Source organism: Mirounga angustirostris, unplaced genomic scaffold (genome assembly GCF_029215605.1).
Source record: "Mirounga angustirostris isolate CCGP_5_RB_7025 unplaced genomic scaffold, mMirAng1.0.hap1 SCAF_2, whole genome shotgun sequence".
Taxonomy (NCBI): Eukaryota; Metazoa; Chordata; class Mammalia; order Carnivora; family Phocidae; genus Mirounga; species Mirounga angustirostris.
Window position 1 is genome coordinate 60,713,963 of NW_026991710.1, and position 17,944 is coordinate 60,731,906.

General features: G+C 37.7%; 1 protein-coding gene and 1 long non-coding RNA gene across 14 annotated transcripts in view; both read left to right on the forward strand.

Annotated features, from left to right (window-relative positions):
- Positions 1-4,079, forward strand: part of ART3 (ADP-ribosyltransferase 3 (inactive)) — a 145,887-nt gene extending 141,808 nt beyond the window's left edge. For 12 of the 13 annotated variants that reach the window (XM_064584645.1, XM_064584644.1, XM_064584647.1 and 9 more), the window contains 2 exons: positions 1,209-1,241; positions 3,677-4,079. In XM_064584645.1, coding sequence (XP_064440715.1) covers positions 1,209-1,241; positions 3,677-3,816 — 173 coding nt within the window. In that variant the 3' untranslated portion in view covers positions 3,817-4,079. The remainder of the gene's footprint in view (positions 1-1,208; positions 1,242-3,676) is intronic. The other variant, XM_064584655.1, reaches the window with a different exon arrangement.
- Positions 4,080-13,679: 9,600 nt separating this feature from the next.
- Positions 13,680-17,944, forward strand: part of LOC129045989 (uncharacterized) — a 34,614-nt gene continuing 30,349 nt past the window's right edge. The window contains exon 1 of the long non-coding RNA XR_008506588.2: positions 13,680-15,948. This is a non-coding gene — a long non-coding RNA (uncharacterized LOC129045989). The remainder of the gene's footprint in view (positions 15,949-17,944) is intronic.

The window sequence follows — 17,944 nt, forward strand, 5'->3', positions numbered from 1 at the left end:
TGCGAGGGCAAAGGAAAACACCTGGGCTGTTCAGCTTCTGATATCCCAGTCTGCGAGCCAGAGGGAGAAAATGTTGAGGAACCAGTGTGAGCAGCAGGCCGCTATTATGGCTCTCTGGGCTAAGCAAAGAAAAAGACAGTTGACTTGCAGCTGGAACAGTTGGCTTCCTGCTGCAGGGGTCTATTCCAGAATGGGACACGAGGTTTCCCAAGGTAACGTGGCTATTGTGAGGGAATCTGTAGTAACTGGAACAGCATCATCAAAGAGGTGTGTTTGAGACGAGTCATTCTGTGTTCCTCACTGCCCTTACCATGTCCTCCAAAAAACAGGCCACCAGGTTTTGCTGGGAATATTTTGTATTGTGCACTCACCTAGAAAGCTTTGTGTAGTGCAGGCTTTTTAAAAGTGGCAAAAAACATTTACCACAGGATCTTGTTTAATCCACTTAAATATTGTTATTGCCATTTTAGAGATGAAGATATGGAATATAGGAAATTTAAGGAACCTGTAAAAGACTAGAAAGAGAAAACTAGGACTCACACTTTTCAAATTTTGTTCACTTTCTGTCATATGACACTTGTCTTCCAACCAGATGTAGTTATAGAAAATACACCTCTATCCTGGGCTCCAAGAATTGGTATTTGGCTTCAAAGCTGTCAAAATACGGCAATATCGTAATATTTCAGTGCTAGTATAGCATTATAATTGAGGTCGTGTATCATAGTAATTGAGAGCAGAGGTTTTGAAATTAGACATTGCTTCCATTCATTACCTCTGTGGTTTTATGCAAGTTTTGAGGAACATCTGTATAATACTGATAACTATACCTACCTACTGAGACTGTAAGAAACATGACAATGTACATCAATCATTTGCACAAAGTATGATGCATAGGAAGCACTTAGTAAATGATAGGTATTAATGTTGTACTTGGGAATCTTAGTTCAATGTCCAGAAAATACTATTTTGTAAATAAAATTTTAATCTTTCTTTTAATGGAAACACATACACATAATAGTAAAAAAAAAATTCAAAGAGCACAAGTGAGTAAAAATTAAACGCTTCCTCAACCCCACACATAAATCTAAACCTAATACTCTGCCCTTCAGGCCCATTTTCAGAGATAACCAAGTTTGCTTAATCAGATTATTCTCTTCTGGATAAATAGATGTACAATATAATTAACTCAAAATCTGTTTATATTTTAGAAGACAAAAGTCAAGAAGATACCGGCAATCCTGGTATGAAATATTTCATTTCCTTAGTTGATAAATGTCTGATCTGCAGTATAGAAAAAGTGACAAATTTATTTTTCCTCAGTAACAGGAACAAAGCTTCAAGAGTTTAAGGCATCATAATATGGGATATAATGTCATATCCAAATGCTTATTAGTGTGTATATGGTGGGAGTAACTTAATTTCTTCAGTCATTTTCAACTGTGTGTTTTGTTTAGAGCAGTGGTTCTCAACCCTATCAACCCAGTTCTCCCTTTTTATAACAAATATTTATAAAGCCTTTGTAGTGTCTGGAATAACATGCGTAGATAAGAAGACCTACTTGTACCCATAAGAATATCAATATAATGTCCTAATTATAATTTATAACAAAATTATATAGATTTCAATATGTAAGTGCCTACATTATACTAAAAGAAATAATGGACAGGTGATTGTATTAATTATACAAATTGGATTTAAGAAAAGACTGGAAGCAATTCTGTGCAAGTTTAAGAAAATGAAAGGCAAGAAATAGAAGCTAGATAGAAACTGAGGTTTATTGGAACTATCCAAAAATATTTTGTTTCTATGTAAAACTGATTCAGGTTCTGGACTTAAGCATTATAAATAGGTTATTAACTTATATGTATGTCTGCCAGTGCATTTGAAATTGGTGTGGAAGTGGGTTGGTGCAAACACAGTCCAGAGCATTGCAAGATATCTAGCCCCTCTACTTTTTTTTTTTTTAAGATTTTATTTATTTGACAGCACAAGCAGGGGAAGCAGCAGGCAGAGGGAGAGGGAGAAGCAGGCTCCCTGCAGAGAAGGGAGCCCGGTGCTGGGCTCGATCCGAGAACCCTGGGATCATGACCCGAGCCAAAGAGCCCTCTACTACCCCACTGTTGTGACTATCAAGAAATACCTGACAGCAAACCATAAGAGGACTCTTAAGCATAGGAAACAAACTGAGGGTTGCTGGAGGGGAGACGGGTGGGGGGGCGCAGATAGGATAACTGAGTGTGGACATTAAGGAGAGCACGTGATGTAATGAGCACTGGGTATTATATAAGACTGATGAATCACGGACCTCTACCTCTGAAACCAATAATACATTATGTGTTCATTGAATTTAAATAAAAATTAAAAAAAAACCAAGACAACTAAAGTAGTATGCTATTTTTAGAGATCCTAAAGATCACCTACAGATGGAAATGATTTATGAAAGGTACAAAATTTTGGAAAAGGTTAAAAACAAAAGAAGGAAATGCTCAGGATCAAGATTCTAACTCATGATTTCCTTACACTCAGCACATGCTGACAGTTTTAGTAGGGATGGTCCCATTAAAGAAATTTAACTCTCTTTTTATTAAGATTTTATTTATTTATTTGAGAGAACGAGAGAGAGCATGAGCATGGGGGAGCAGCAGAGGCAGAGGGAGAAGCAGACTCCCCGCTGAGCAGGGAGCCCGATCTGGGACTCGATCCCAGGACCTTGGGATCATGACCTGAGCCGAAGGCAGACGCTTAACTGACTGAGCGACTCAGGCGCCCTGACAAATTTAACTCTTAAAAAAATATGTATATATATACCCTGACAAATTCCAAACTGCCTGTTAGGGGGCAGTACTGCTCCCTTGAGAACCACTGCTCTGTAGTAACAAACTAATGTATGATTGTACCTGCCTGTCCCTTTCCCCATCTGTATACATACAACTACATTTTTATAATTATGGCGAGTAAATTGATAATGTGAGTTAAAGACATAAAATTTACTGGCTGTTTCTCTTGGCTTCATGTATGAAATCTGAGTGGTGATCCCATTTGGATACTTCCCAGTCTTCCCTTGTACAGTCTGAACCAAAACACAGCCATAATTCAGTTACGGGGAGTGTGAAACAGATCATCATCCTATGAGTGGGCTCCACTGTTTCTCTTCACTAGTTCAGATGAAAGGGAAACCGTTTCCTCCAGACCAGTGTTTCGTGTACCGAGGGAAAAAGTTAATTTTTTTTTTTCAGCTGGCAGGGCTTCGTGTTTAAAAATGCAGCTGAATTTAATCACGTATTGGTAACTATTAGCATATACATATGAAATATCGTCTTGAAATAGAATCAAACTTTACCTTGCATGTATATACAGAAAATGAAAACAAAAAATTGCTAAGAAATTCTAGAGAACTTGAACAACAACAAAAAGTATCTTGTCTATATAGATATTGAAAAGGCTGTGGAATCCTAGATAAAAACTGTGTCAGCACACACACCCTGATGATAATATATGAAAATACAGCCTGAAATCTGTAATGAACTATATTTATTTCAACATTGTTCCTGGTTAGTGTTTTAGGAAAGTTTGTAGCTCAACTTGAATGTCTACATATTAAGGATACATGGCTTAGGTGCATGAAACTGGGTATCAGAAATGACATGTGTCAATGATTGTGTGTTCTCATTAACAGCTCCAGGTCCAGTTCCAGTTCCAGTTCCAGGTCCCAAAACCCATCCCTCTGCATCCTCTGGCAAAATGCTCCTTCCACCGTTGGGGACGTTCATCATTTTAATCAGTGCTTCTGCTGTAAATCTCTTTGTTGCTTTGTAGTCTAATATAGTCTTTATTTACTTAAAATATACTCAAGGAATCCCACAAGAAACCATCAACAGGAATGATGTATTTTTCACTTGTTGGTCAGAGTCACTTGATAAAATGAGAACCGAGTATTTTTTATTTACTTTGTAAATTCAGAGTTGGTCCAGGTATGTCATAGAATTCATTTTTCATTTATTTCTATATTTATGATTGCAAAAAAACCCTGTATATTTCTGATTGAATTCAATAAAAGACTTTAAGATTGTTGGATATAATTTCCGTAGAATTGCCAGGTATTAAAATATACAGTACTGTTAGTGATTAACATGAGTTTATTTCCTGAATTAGAATTTTAAAGAAGTTTTACTCATCTTTGAAGGATCAAACTTTGACTTCAAATAGTATCACCCCACAATCTCTTCATCTTCCTTTAATATATAAACACTATATATTTCTGTAAACATGACTGTTTACCAAGTGTTTCACATATAGTCCCTAACTTAAATCTCATATTAATCCAGGAAAATAGACAGTAGTGAAGGAATGTATATATGCTAAGTAAGTAAGGAAAAAATGAGATTATACAGTATGGTATTCTTTTTCCCAAGGTATTGTGGTAGTTGAATAGTGACTGATTTAGGCATGGGCTTTGGTAACTGGCACTTGTTTACATTTTGCAGTGTTTCAAAAAGGATTTAAGTCCGCCTTGAAAGATAAGAGAAAAACTACTTAAAATCTAGACTAGGTGTTACGGGTTCAATGTGCTTTTTTAAAAAAGTTGTCTGCACACTTTTTTTTCCCCCAGTCTGGTTTGTTTATATTTATTTATTTATTTGGAAGGTTTTATTTATTTGTCAGAGAGAGAGTGAGCACAAGCAGGGGGAGTGGCATGCAGAGGGAGAAGCAGGCTCCCCGCTGAGCAAGGAGCTCGATGTGGGGCTCAATCCCAGGACCCCAGGATCATGACCTGAGCTGAAGGCAGACGCTTAACCAACTGAGCCACCCAGGCATCCCTATTTATATTTATTTTTAAAAGTTTTAATTGAGGTATAGTTGACACACAATATTACATTAGTTTCAGGTGTACAACAGTGATTTCAGAATTATATACATTATGAAATGCTTACCACAATAAGTGTGGTTACCAGCCATCATTATACAAAGTTATTGCAATATTATTGATTATATTCCCTATGCTTTATTTCTCATTCCTGTGACTTACTATTTTATAACTGTTTGTACCTCTTAATCCTCTTCATCCATTTTGCCCATCCCTCTACCTCTCTGGCAACCACCAGTTCTCTGTATTTAGGGGTCCGTTTCTGTGTTTGGTTTGTTCTTTTTTTTTTTTATTTTTTAGATAGCACCTATCAATGAAATCATATGATATTTGTCTTTCCCTGTCTGACTTAATTAGCAGAATACCCTCTAGTTCATCCATGTTGTCACAGATGGCAAGGTTTCATTCCCTTTATGGCTGAGTAATATTCCACTGTATATACACCACAACTTCTTTATCCATTCATTTATCAGTGGACACTGGGTTGCTTCCATATCTTGGCTCTTACAAATTATGCTTCAGTGAGCTTGAGGTGCATGTATCTTTTGAGTTAGTGTTTTGGTTGTCTTTGGCTAAATACCCAGTAGTGGAATTACTGGATTATGTAGTATTTCTATTTTTAATTTTTTGAGGAACCGCCATACGTTTTCCATGTTGGCTGCACCAATTTACACTCCCATCAGCAATGCACATGTGTTCCCTTTCCTCTACATCCTCACCAACACTTGTTATTTCTTCTCTCTTTGGTACTAGGCATTCTGACTGGTGTGAGGTGATATCTCATTATGGTTTTGGTTTGCATTTCCCTAATGATTAGTGATGTTGAGCATCTCTTCATGTATCTGTTGGTCATCTGTATGTCTTCTTTGTAAAAATTCATATTCAGATCCTCTGCCCATTTTTAATCAGATTGTTTATTTTTTTGGTTAGTTGTATGAATTCTTTATATTTTTTTGGGTATCATCCCTTTATTAGTATGTAATTTGCAAATATGTTCTCCCATTCCATAGGGTTGCCTTTTTGTTTTGTTGATGGTCCTTTGCTGTGCAAAAAGCCTTTTCATTTGATGTAGTTCCAGTTATTTCCCTTGTCTGAGGGGCCAGATCCAGGAAAATATTTCTGGGGCCAATGTCCAGAAGTTTATTACTTTTATGTTTTCTTTTAGGAGTTTTATGGTTTCAGGTCTCACATTTAGGTCTTTAACTTATTTTGAGTTTATTTTTGTATGTGGTATAAGAAAGTGATCCAACTTGATTCTTTTCGTGTAGCTGTCCAGTTTTCCCAGCACCATTTATTGAAGAGACGGTCTTTTCCATGTTGTATATTAGTCCTTCTTTATCATAGATTAATTCACAATATAAATATGGGTTTATTTCTGGCCTCTCCAGTCTGTTCAGTTGATCCGTGTGTCTTTTCTATGCTGGTACCATACTGTTTTGAACACGATAGATTTTATAGTGTAGTTTGAAATAAAGGATACCTCCAGGTTTGTTCTTTCTCAAGATTGCTGTCACTATTTGGGGTCTTTTGTGGTTCCATACAAATTTTAGCATTATTTGTTCTAGTTCTATGAAAAATACTGTTGGCATTTTTATAGGGATTGTTCTGAATCTGTAGATTGCTTTGGTTGGTTGGTATGGACATTTTGATATTATTCTTCCAGTTCATTAGCACAGAGTATCTTTCCATTTATCTGTGTCATCTTCAATTTCTTTCATCAGTAATCTTAATAGTTTTCAGAGTACATACAGTTCTTCTACCTCCTTGGTTAAATTTGTTCTAGGTATTTTGTTCTTTTTGAGGTAATTGTACGTGGGATTGTTAATTTCTCTTTCTGATAGTTGCTGGTATATAGGAACACAGCAGATTCTGTATATTAATTTTTTATCCTGCAACTTTACCAAATCATTTATTAGTTCTGGTAGTCTTTTGGTGGCGTCTTTAGGGTTTTCTATATATAATGTCATATCACCTGCATATAGTGACAGTTTCATTTCTTCTTTACCAATTTGGATGCCTTTTATTTCCTTTTCTTGTCTGATTGCCACAGCTAGGACTTCCAGTACTATGTTGAATAAACGTGGTGAGGGTGGAAATCGTTGTCATGTTCCTGATCTTAGAAGAAAAGCTTTCAGCTTTTCACCATTGAGTATGTTAGCTGTAGGCTTGTCATATATGGCCTATTATTTTGTTGAGGTACGTTCCCTCTCTACCAACTCTGCTGAGAATTTTTATCATAAATGGATGTTGAATTCTGTCACATGTTTTTTCTGCATCTTTTTTTTTTAAGATTTTATTTATTTGTCAGAGAATCCAAGCAGGGGGAGCAGAAGGCAGAGGGAGAAGCAGGCTCCCCACTGAGCAGGGAGCCCAATGCGGGACTCGATCCCAGGACCCTGAGATCATGACCTGAGCCGAGGGCAGACGCTTAACTGACTGAGCCACCCAGGCGTCCCTTTTCTGCATCTGTTGAAATGATTTATGCTTAATTTTGTTAATGTGATACATCATGTTGATTTATTTGTAGATATTGAACTGTGCTTGCTTGCATCCTTGAAATAAATTCCACTTGATTGTGGTGAATGATCCTTTTTTTAATGTATTGTTGAATGTGGTTTGTGAATATTTTGTTGAGAATTTTTGCATCTATGTTCATCAGGGATATTGATCTGTAATTTTTTTTTTTTTTTGTAGTGTCTCTTTCTGGGTTTGGTATCAGAATAATACTGGTCTCGGTAGAATGAATTTGGAAGCATTCTTTCCTATTCTATTTTTTGGAATAGCTTGAGAAGGATAGGTATTAACTCTTCTTTAAATGTTGGGTAGAGGACACCTGTGTGGCTCAGTTGGTTATGTGTCTGCCTTCAGCTCAGGTCATGATCCCAGGGTCCTGGGATTGAGCCCTGCATCAGTCTCCCTGCGCAGTGGGGAGACTGCTTGCTTCTCCCTCTTCCTCTCCCTCTCCCTCTGCCTTTCCCCCTGCTTGTGCTCTCTGTCAAATAAATAAATAAAACTTAAAAAAAAATAGGGATGCCTGTGGCTCGGTGGGTTAAGCGTCTGCCTTCGGCTCAGGTCATGATCTCAGGGTCCTGGGATCGAGTCCCACATTGGGCTCCTTGTTAAGTGGGGAGCCTGCTTCTCCTCTGCCTACTGCTCCCCCTGCTGTGTACTTGCTCTCTCTCACTCTCTCTGACTAATGAATGGATAAAATCTTTAAAATAAATAGATAGATAAATAAATGTTGGATAGAAATCACCTGTGAAGCTGTCTGGTCCTAGACTTTTGATGTTAGAGGAGTTTTTTGATTACCACTTTGATTTTGTTACCAGTAATTGGTCTGTTCACATTTTCTGTTTCTTCCTGATGCAGTCTTGGAAGATTCTATGTTTCTGGAAATATATGTATTTCTTCTATGTTGTCTAATTTGTTGACATATATTTTTCATAGTAGTCTCTTATCCTTTGTACTTCTGTGGTGTCGGTTGTAACTTCTCTTTCATTTCTGATTTGTTTGGGTCCTCTTTTTTTCTTGATGAGTTTGGTTTAAGGTTTATCAGTTTTGTTTATCTTTTCAAGAAACAGCGTAGTTTCATTAATCATTTTTATATTGTTTTTTTAGTCTATGTTAATTTCTGCTCTGATCATTATTATTTCCTTCCTTCAACTAACTTTGGGCTTTGTTGTTTTTCTGGTTCCTTTAGGTGTAAGATTAGATTGTGAGACATTTTTCTTGTTTCTTGATTATTAGGTTTAGTGCTAATAGACTTTCCTCTTAGAACTGCTTTTGCTGTATCCCAAAGATTTTGAACCATTGTGTTGCCATTTTCATTTGTCTCAAGGTATTTTTTCATTTCCTCTTTTTGATTTCTTTCTTGATCCATTGTTTATTGATAGTGTGTTGCTTAGTCTTCCTGAGGTTGTTTTTTTTCAAGTTTTTTCTTGTAACAGAGCTCTGGTTTCATAATGTTATGGTTGGAAAAGATACTTAATATGATTTCAGTCACCTTAAATTTATTGAGGTTTCTTTTGTGACCTAACGTGATGTTTCATGGAAAATATTCCCTATGCACTTGAGAAGAATGTGTATTCTGTTGTTGGATGGAACATTCTGTATATATCTGTTAAATCCATCTAGTCTCATATGTTATTCAAAGCCACAATTTCTTTACCGATTTTCTGTCTAGATCTATCTGTTGATGTAAGTGGGGTGTTAAAGTCTCCTATTAATTGTATCAGGGACAGTTTCTCCCCTTAGGTCTATTAATATTTGCTTTATATATTAGGTGCTCATATGTTGGGTGTACATTTATAATTGTTATATCCTCTTGTTGGATTGATCCCTGTATCATTATTTAATACCCTTGTCCTTTGTTACAGTCTTCATTTTATTTACTTATTTTTAATCATTTTTTTTTCATTATGATAAGTGTGTTCTTCCCCCATCCCTCACCCACCAACCCCTCTGGTAACTATCAGTTTGTTCTCTATAGTTGAGTCTGTTTCTTGGCTTGTCTCTCTCTCTTTTTTTTTTTTTTTTGTTAAGATTTTATTTATTTGAGCAAGAGAGCAAGAGAGAGAGCATGAACCAGAGGGGAGGGGCAGAGGGAGAAGCAGACTCCTCGCTGAGCAGGGAGCCCGATATGGGACTAGATCTCAGGACGCTAGGATCATGACCTGAGCCAAAGGCACATGCTTAACCGACTGAGCCACCCAAGTGCCCTCTGTCTCCTTTTTTATTTTCCTTTGCTCATTTGTTTTGTTTCTTAAATTCTATATATGAGTGAGATCATATGGCATTTGTCTTTCTCTGAGTGATTTATTTTGCTTAGCATTATACTCTCTAGATCCATCTATGTTGTTGCAAATGACAAGATTTCATTCTTATGGCTGAATAATATTCCATTGTATATACGTATATATACCACTTCATCTTTATCCAGTCAGGTACCAATGGACATTTAGGCTGCTTCCATAATTTGGCCATTGTAAATAATGCTGCAATAAACATAGGGGTGCACATATCCCTTTGAATTAGTGTTTTTGTATTCTTTAAGTAAATACCCAGTAGTGCAATTCCTGGATCATAGGGTAGTTCTATTTTTAATTTTTTGAGGAATCTCCATACTGTTACAATGGCTGCACCAATTTGCATTTCCACCAACAGTACAAGAGGGTTCCTTTTTCTCCACATCTTCACCAACACTTGTTGTTTTTTGTATTTTTTATTTTAGCCCTTCTGAGGTGTGAGATGATACCTCATTGTGGTTTTGGTTTTCATTTCCCTGATGTTGAGTAATGTTGAACATCCTTTCATGTGTCTGTTGGTGATCTGGATGTCTTCTTTGGAGAAATGTGCGTTCATATCTTCTGCCCATTTTTTAATCAAATTATTTGTTTTTGGGTATTGAGTTGGATTAGTTGTTTATATATTTTGGATACTATTTATCGGATATGTCATTTGCAAATATCTTCTCCCATTCAGTAAGTTGGCTTTTAGTTTTGGTTGTTTCCTTTGATGTGTAGAAGTTTTTTATTTTGATGAATTTCCAATAATTTATGTTTGCTTTTATTTCCCTTACCTCAGGAGACATACCTAGAGAAATGTTGCTAGGGCCGATATCAGAGAAATTACTGCCTGTACTCTCTTCAAGGAGTTTTATGGTTTCAGGTCTCACATTTAGGTCTTTAATCCATTTTGAGTTTATTTTTGTGTATGGTGAAAGAAAGTGGTCTAGTTTCATTCTTTTGCATGTTGCTCTCCAGTTTTCCCAGCACTATTTGTTGAAGAGCCTGTCTCTTTCCCATTTCCATTCCTCCTTTGTTGAAGATTAATTGACCATATAATTGTGGATTTCTGGATTTTCTGTTCTTTCCCATTGATCTATGTATCTGTTTTTATGCCATACCATTTTGATTACTACCACTTGTAATTTAACTTGAAATCGGGAAATGTGATACCTCCGGGATTTTCTTTTTCAAGATTGCTTTGGCTATTCAGGGTCTTTTGTAGTTCCATGCAAATTTTAGGATTGTTCTAGCTCTGTGAAAAATGCTGTTGGTGTTTTGATAGGAATTACATTAAATCTGTAGATTGCTTTGGGTAGTTATAGGCATTTTAACAGTATTTGTTTTTCCAACCCATGAGCATGGAATGTCTTTCCATTTCTTTGCGTCATCTTGAATTTCTTTCATTAGTGTTTTATAGTTTTCTGAGTACAGATCTCTTACATCTTTAGTTTATTCCTAGATACTTTGTTTTTGGTGCAAATGTAAATGGGACTTTTTTTTTAAAAGATTTATTTATTTGAGAGAGACAGCACAAGCAGGAGGGGAGGGGCAGAAGGAGAGGGACAAGCAGACTCCCCACCAGGTGTGGAGCCCAATTCGGGGCTCAATCCCAGGACCCTGGGATCATGACCTGAGTGGAAGGCAGATGCTTAACCAACTGAGCCACCCAGGCTCAGTTGGGATGTTCTTAATTTCACTTTCTGGTGCTTCATTATTAGTGTATAAGAAGGCAACAACAGATTTCTCTACATTGATTTTGTATCCTGCAACTTTACTTAATTCATTTATCAGTTCTAGTAGTTTTTTGGTGGATCTTCAGAGTTTTCCATCTATAGTATCATGTCACCTGCAAATAGAGTTTGGCTTCTTCCTTGCCAATTTGGATGCCTTTTATTTCTTTTTGTTGTGTCATTGTTATGGCTAGGACTTCCAGTACTATGTTGAATAAAATTGGGGAGAGTGGCTGTCCTTGTTTTGTTCCTAACCTTAGGGGAAAAGCTCTCCTTTTTTCACTATTGAGTATGATGTTGGCTGTGGGTTTTTCCTATCAGGCCTTTATTATGTTGAGGCATGTTACCTCTAGACCTACTTTGTTGAGGGTTTTTATCATGAATGGATGTTGTACTTTGTCAAATGCTTTTTGTGCAGCTATTGAAATGATCGTATATTTTTTATCCTTTCTCTTATTGATGTGATGTATCATGTTGATTGTTTTGTGAATATTGAACCACCCTTACATCTCAGGGATAAATCTGACTTGATCGTGGTGTATTACTTTTTAATGTATTGTTGGATTCAGTTTGCTAATACTTTGTTGAGGACTTTTGCATCTATATTTATGAAAGATATTGTCCTATAGTTCTCCTTTTTTTTTTTTGTAGTGTCTTTATCTGGTTTTGGTATCAGGGTGATACTAGCCTCATAGAATGAATTTGGAAATTTTCTTTCTTCTTGTATTTTTTTGGAATAGTTTGAGAAGAATGGGTATTAACTCTTCTTTAAATGTTTGATAGAATTCACCTGTGAAGCCAAATGGTCCTGGAATTTTATTTTGGGGAGTTTTTTGATTACTGATTCAGTTTCACTGCTGGTAATTGGTCTGTTCAAATTCTCTATTTCTTCCTGCTTTAGTTGTTTTATTTTTCCCTGCTTTAGTTTTGATAGGTCATATGTTTCTAGGAATTTATCCGTTTCTTCTGAATTATCCAGTCTGTTAGCATGTAGGTTTTCATAATATTCTCTTATAAATGTTTGTATTTCTGTAGTCTTGGTTGTTATTTCTCCTTTTTCATTAATGATTTTGTTTCTTTGGGTTCTCTCTTTTTTTTTAAGAGTCTTGCTAGAGGTTTATCCATTTTGTTGATCCTTTCAAAGAACAAGCTTCCTGTTTTCATTGATTTGTTTTTGTTTTGTTTTTTTAGTTTCTATATAATTTATTTCTGCTCTTTATCATTTTCTTCCTTTTGCTGAGTTGGGGTTTTGTTTGTTGTTCTTTTTCTAGCTCCTTTAGGTGTAAAGTGAGGTTGTTTACTTTGGATTTTTCTGGTTTCTCGATGTAGGTTTATATTGCTGTAAACTTCCCTCTTAGAACCACTTATTCTGCATCCCAAAGATTTTTGGACTGTTGTGTTTTCATATTCATTTGTTTTCTTGTAATTTTTAATTTCTTCTTTGAATTCTTGGTTGACCCATTCATTGTTTAATAGCATGTTATTTAACCTCCATGTACTTGTGAGCACAGATTTTTTCTTGTGGTTGATTTCTAGTTTCATAGTGTTATAATCAGAAAAGTATGGTATAGCTTTGAATTTTTTTTTTTTTTTTTGAAGTTGTTGAAACTTGTCTTGTGGCCTAAAATGTGATCTTTTCGGGAGAATGTTCCATGTGCGCTTGCAAAATTCTCCTGTTTTAGGATGGAATGTTCTGAATATACTGTTAAGTCCATCTGGTCCAGTGTGTCATTCCTTGTTGATTTTCTGTTTGGATGATCTGTCCATCCAGGTAAGTGGGGTGTTAGTGGTCCCCTACTATTACTGTATTACTATTGATTCTTTTATGTTTTTATTAACTGTTTTATATATTAGGGTCCTCCCATGTTGGGTGCATAAATATTTACATTGCTATATCCTTTTACTGGGGTGTCCCCTGGATTATTACATAGTGTCTTTGTCTCTTGTTACAGTCTTTGTTTTAAAATCTATTTTGTCCAATATAAATATTGTTACGCTGGCTTTCTTGTGGCATCCATTTGCATGATGTTTCTCTATCCCCTCACTTTTTTTTTTTATAAGATGTTATTTATTTAATAGAGAGAGAGCATGAGTGGGGTGAGGGACAGAGGGAGAAGCAGAGTCCCTGCTGAGCAGGGAGCCCTATGCAGGGCTCAGTCCCAGGACTCTGGGATCATGACCTGAGCCGAAGGGAGACACTTAACCGACTGAGCCACCCAGGTGCCCCCTCACTTTTTTTTTTTTTAATTTAATTTTAATTTATTTTTGGGAGAGAAGGAGAGAGAGAAAACATGAGCGGGGGGGGGGGGGGAGGGGTTGAAGGGAGAGAGAGAAGCACTCCCCGCTGAGCAGGGAGCCTGACTCGGGGCTCAGTTCCAGGACCCTGGGATCATGACCTGAGCTGAAGGCCAACCTTAACTGACTGAGCCACCCACATACCCCACCATCCCCTCACTTTCAGTCTGCTGATGTTTTTCAGTCTGAAATTGAGTCTCTTGTAGGCAGCATATACATGGGTCTTATTTTCTTACCCACTCTGTCATCCTGTGTTTTTTTTTTTAAGATTTATTTACCCATTTTATTTATTCATTTAGATTTTATTTATTGAGAGAGAGAGACAGAGATAGCGAGAGAGAGCACAAGTGGGGAGGAGAGGGAGAAGCAAGCCGGCTCCCTGCTGAGCAAGGAGCCCAATGCAGGACTTGATCCCAGGACCCTGGGATCATGACCTAGGCCAGAGGCAGCGGCTTAACTGACTGAGCCACCCAGGTGCCCCTTATTTACCCATTTTAGAGAGTGCATGCATGCACTGGGAGGGGCAGAGGGAGAGAGAGAGAAAACTCCCCACTGAGCATGGAGCCCAATGAGGGGCTTACTCCCACAACCCTGAGATCATGACCCAAGGCGAAACCGAAATGGACACCCAACCAACTGAGCCACCCAGGTGCCCTGCACCCTATGTCTTTTGATTGAAATGTTTAGTCCATTTACATTCAAAGTAATTACTGATAATATGTATTTATTGCCATTTTGTTACTTGCTTTGTTGTTGTTTCTATAGATTTTCTCTATTTTCTTGCTCTCATGATTTTTGGTTTTCTTTAGTGATATACTTGGATTCCTTTCTCTTTATTCTTTGCATATCTATTACTTTTTTTTTTTTTTTTAAGATTTAGTTATTTGAGAAAGTGAGAATGAGAGAGAGATCGCGCACATGAGATGGGGGAGGGTCAGAGGGAGAAGCAGACTCCTTGCCGAGCCGGGAGCCCAATTCGGGACTCGATCCCGGGACTCCAGGATCATGACCTGAGCCGAGGGCAGCCGCCCAACCAACTGAGCCACCTGGGCACCCTCTATTACTTGGTTTTTAATTTGTGGTTTCTATTAGGTTTGCATATAATGTCTTTTGCATAGAGCAGTCTATATTAAGTTGATGGTTGCTTAAGTTTAAACCCCTTCTTTACTCTTCTCCTCCCCACATTTTAAGTGTATGGTATCATATTTTACCTCCTTTTACTTTATGAATCCCTTGACTAATTTTTATAGAAATATTTATTTTTACTGCTTTTGTTTTTTTATTTTTCATACTCTCCCTTATGGTCTTTCTATTCAAAAAGTCCCTTTTAGTTTTTCTTGTAGGGCTGGTTTAGTGACTGTGAACTCCTTAGTTTTTTTTGAGAAACTCTTTATCTCTCCTTCAGGTTTGAATGATAACCTTGCTGGATAGAGTATTCTTGGCTGCAGATTTTTCTCTTGCAGCACTTTTAATATATGCCACTCTCTTCTGGCCTGCAAAATTTCTGCTGAAAACCTCTGATAGCCTTAGGGGGGCGTTTTCCCTTGCATGTAACTGTCTTGTTTTCTCTTACTGCTTTTAAAATTTTTTCTTTATTGCGACTTTTTGACATTTTAGTTACTGTGTCTTGGTTTGGACCTCCTTTGGTTATGTGGGATGGGGGAGAATGTCTCTGCCTCCTGGATCTGGATATCTGTTTCCTTCCCCAGATTAGGAAAGTTTTCAGCTATTATTTCTTCCAAATAAATTTTCTTCCCCCTTATCTCTCTCTTCTTGTGAGGTCCCTGTAATGTGGATGTTATTACACTTGATGGAGTTACTGAGTTCCCTAACACTATTCTCAGCTTGCATAATTTCGTCTTTTTCTCAGCTTAGTTACTTTCCATTACTGTGCCTTCCAGGTCATTAATTTTTTTTTTTTTTTTAAGATTTTATTTATTTATTTGACAGAGAGAGAGAGATAGCAAGAGCAGGAACACAAGCAGGGGGAGTGGGAGAGCGAGAAACAGGCTTCCCGCTGAGCAGGGAGCCCGATGCAGGGCTCGATCCCAGGCCCGTGGGATCATGACCTGAGCCGAAGGCAGACGCTTAACAACTGAGCCACCCAGGCACCCCATTCCAGGTCGTTAATTTGTTCTTCTGCTTCATATAGCCTGCTGTTTATTCCGTCAGGTGTATTTTAATGTCATCGATTGTGTTCATCTCTGATTGGTTCTTTTTTATCTCTTTCTAAAGGGTCTCACTGATGTCCTCCACTCTTTTCTCCAGTCCAGTGAGTATCTTATGATCATTACTTTAAATTCTCTATCAGGCATATTATTTATATCCTTTTCACTTTGGTTTGTTGCTGTGGTTTGGTCCTGTTCTTTCATTTGGGAGATGTTTTTGTCTCATTTTGTCTGACTTTCTGTATCTGTTTCTATAGGTTAAGAAAGTCAGCTACTTCTTTTGCTCTTAACAATAATAGCCTTGTGAAGGAGAGGTCTTATAGTGCCCTGCAGTGCAGTGTCCCTTGGTCCCCAGTGCCTAGTGCTTCAGGGAGTGTCTCCTATGTGTGTTGTGTGTGCTCTGCTGTTGAGTCTTTGTCTCTTTTTTACCTTCAGTCCAGTTGTCTGCAGAGCCTCTCTTTGCCTATTGTGGGCAGCAAGGTGTGTGGTGGTTTGCCTGCAAAATGAGACCTGCCCCCTGCCAGAGGAACTGAGGTCCTGTAAAACGGGTGGGTCAGGAGATGTGGTGTTGCCAGGGTTTGCATAGGTCTTCTTGGGGAGGGCCCCATGGAGCCAGGACTCAGGCAAGTATGACTGGGAAGGCGGATCTGCTGAAGCAAGGGGGGACAGGGTTTAGTGCCAGCAAGTTAGGTAAGGAGTTTCAGCACCACACTACTTTTCACAGGTGGCCATTGTTTATGCTGGGGCTTGGAGGAGAGAAATGGTGCCTACCAGTTCCTTTGTTCCTGGAGGGGTCTCCCTGTGATGCCTGTCTCTGAGCTGCATTCTGAGCTGAGGAAATCATTATCCCTCCCGTCTGCCCCTTGTGTTTTTCAAACTGCTAGTTCTAAGCTATATTTGCATGGGTGGGTTGTTGTGCTTTCTCTTTATGGTGGAAACTCCACTTTGAATGCTGTCTAGGCTGAGCTGAAACCACTAATTTTTTAAATTCTAGGCTGTTAAGTCCTGCTGGTTTTAAGAACTCAAAATATTTAGCGCCTCTCACCTTCAAAGGCAAATATTATGGAGATTTGTCTTCCCCATTCTTGGACTGACTCCCTGGTGTGAAAGTCTATTTTCTGCCGTTCTCTGCACACCAGCTCCCTCCCCACTGTGGATGGCCATGGTCTGATTTGCTCCTTGGCCGCATCTTCGCTCTTCCTACCTTCTTTGATGTGGCCTCTTCCTAGCCTTTAGTTGTAAAGTTTGTTCTGCCAGTCTTCGGGTTTTCTAGGTTATTTACACTGATATGGGTGTTATCTGGTTGTATCCATGGGACTTAGGTGAGCTTAGGGTCCTCCTCCTCCATCTTCCCAGCCAACCACAGTCTTCATTTAAAAGTCTACTTCATCTAATATATGTATTGCTACCCTGGCTTTTTTCTTTTTTTTTTTTTTTGGCCTCCTTTTGCATGGAATATCTTTTTCCTTTCACTTTCAGTCTGTATTGTCTTTAGGTCTGAAGTGAGTATCTGGTAGGCAACATATAGATGGGTCTTGTTTTTTTATACATTCAGTCACCTTTTGTCTTTTGATTGGAACATTTAGTCTCTTTACATTTAAAGTAATTGTTAATAAGCATGTACTTATTGCCATTTTATTAATTGTTTTCTGGTCATTTAATGTAGTTTCCTGGCTTTTTCGTTTTGTTTTCCAAACTCCACTAGGTGTGGAGCCTGATGTGGGGCTCAATCTCACAATCCTGAGATTGTGACCTGAACCAAAATTAAGAGTTGGATGCTCAAGTGATTAAGCCACCCATCCTTTTTTCTTATCTTGCTTTCTTCCCTTGTGATTTGATGACATTCTATAGTATTATGCCTGGATTCTTCTTTATTTTTTGTGTATCACAAGTTTTTGGTTTGTGGTTATAACATCCTGTGTGTGTGTGTGTAATACTAGATTATATGTTAGTCTATAGTAAGTTGATGGTCATTTAAGTTCAAACACATTCTAAAACCACTACATTTTTACTTGCCCTCTCCATGTTTTATGTATATGATGTCATGTTTTACATCTTTTTGTGTATCCTTTATTGTAGATACAATTGATTATACTACTT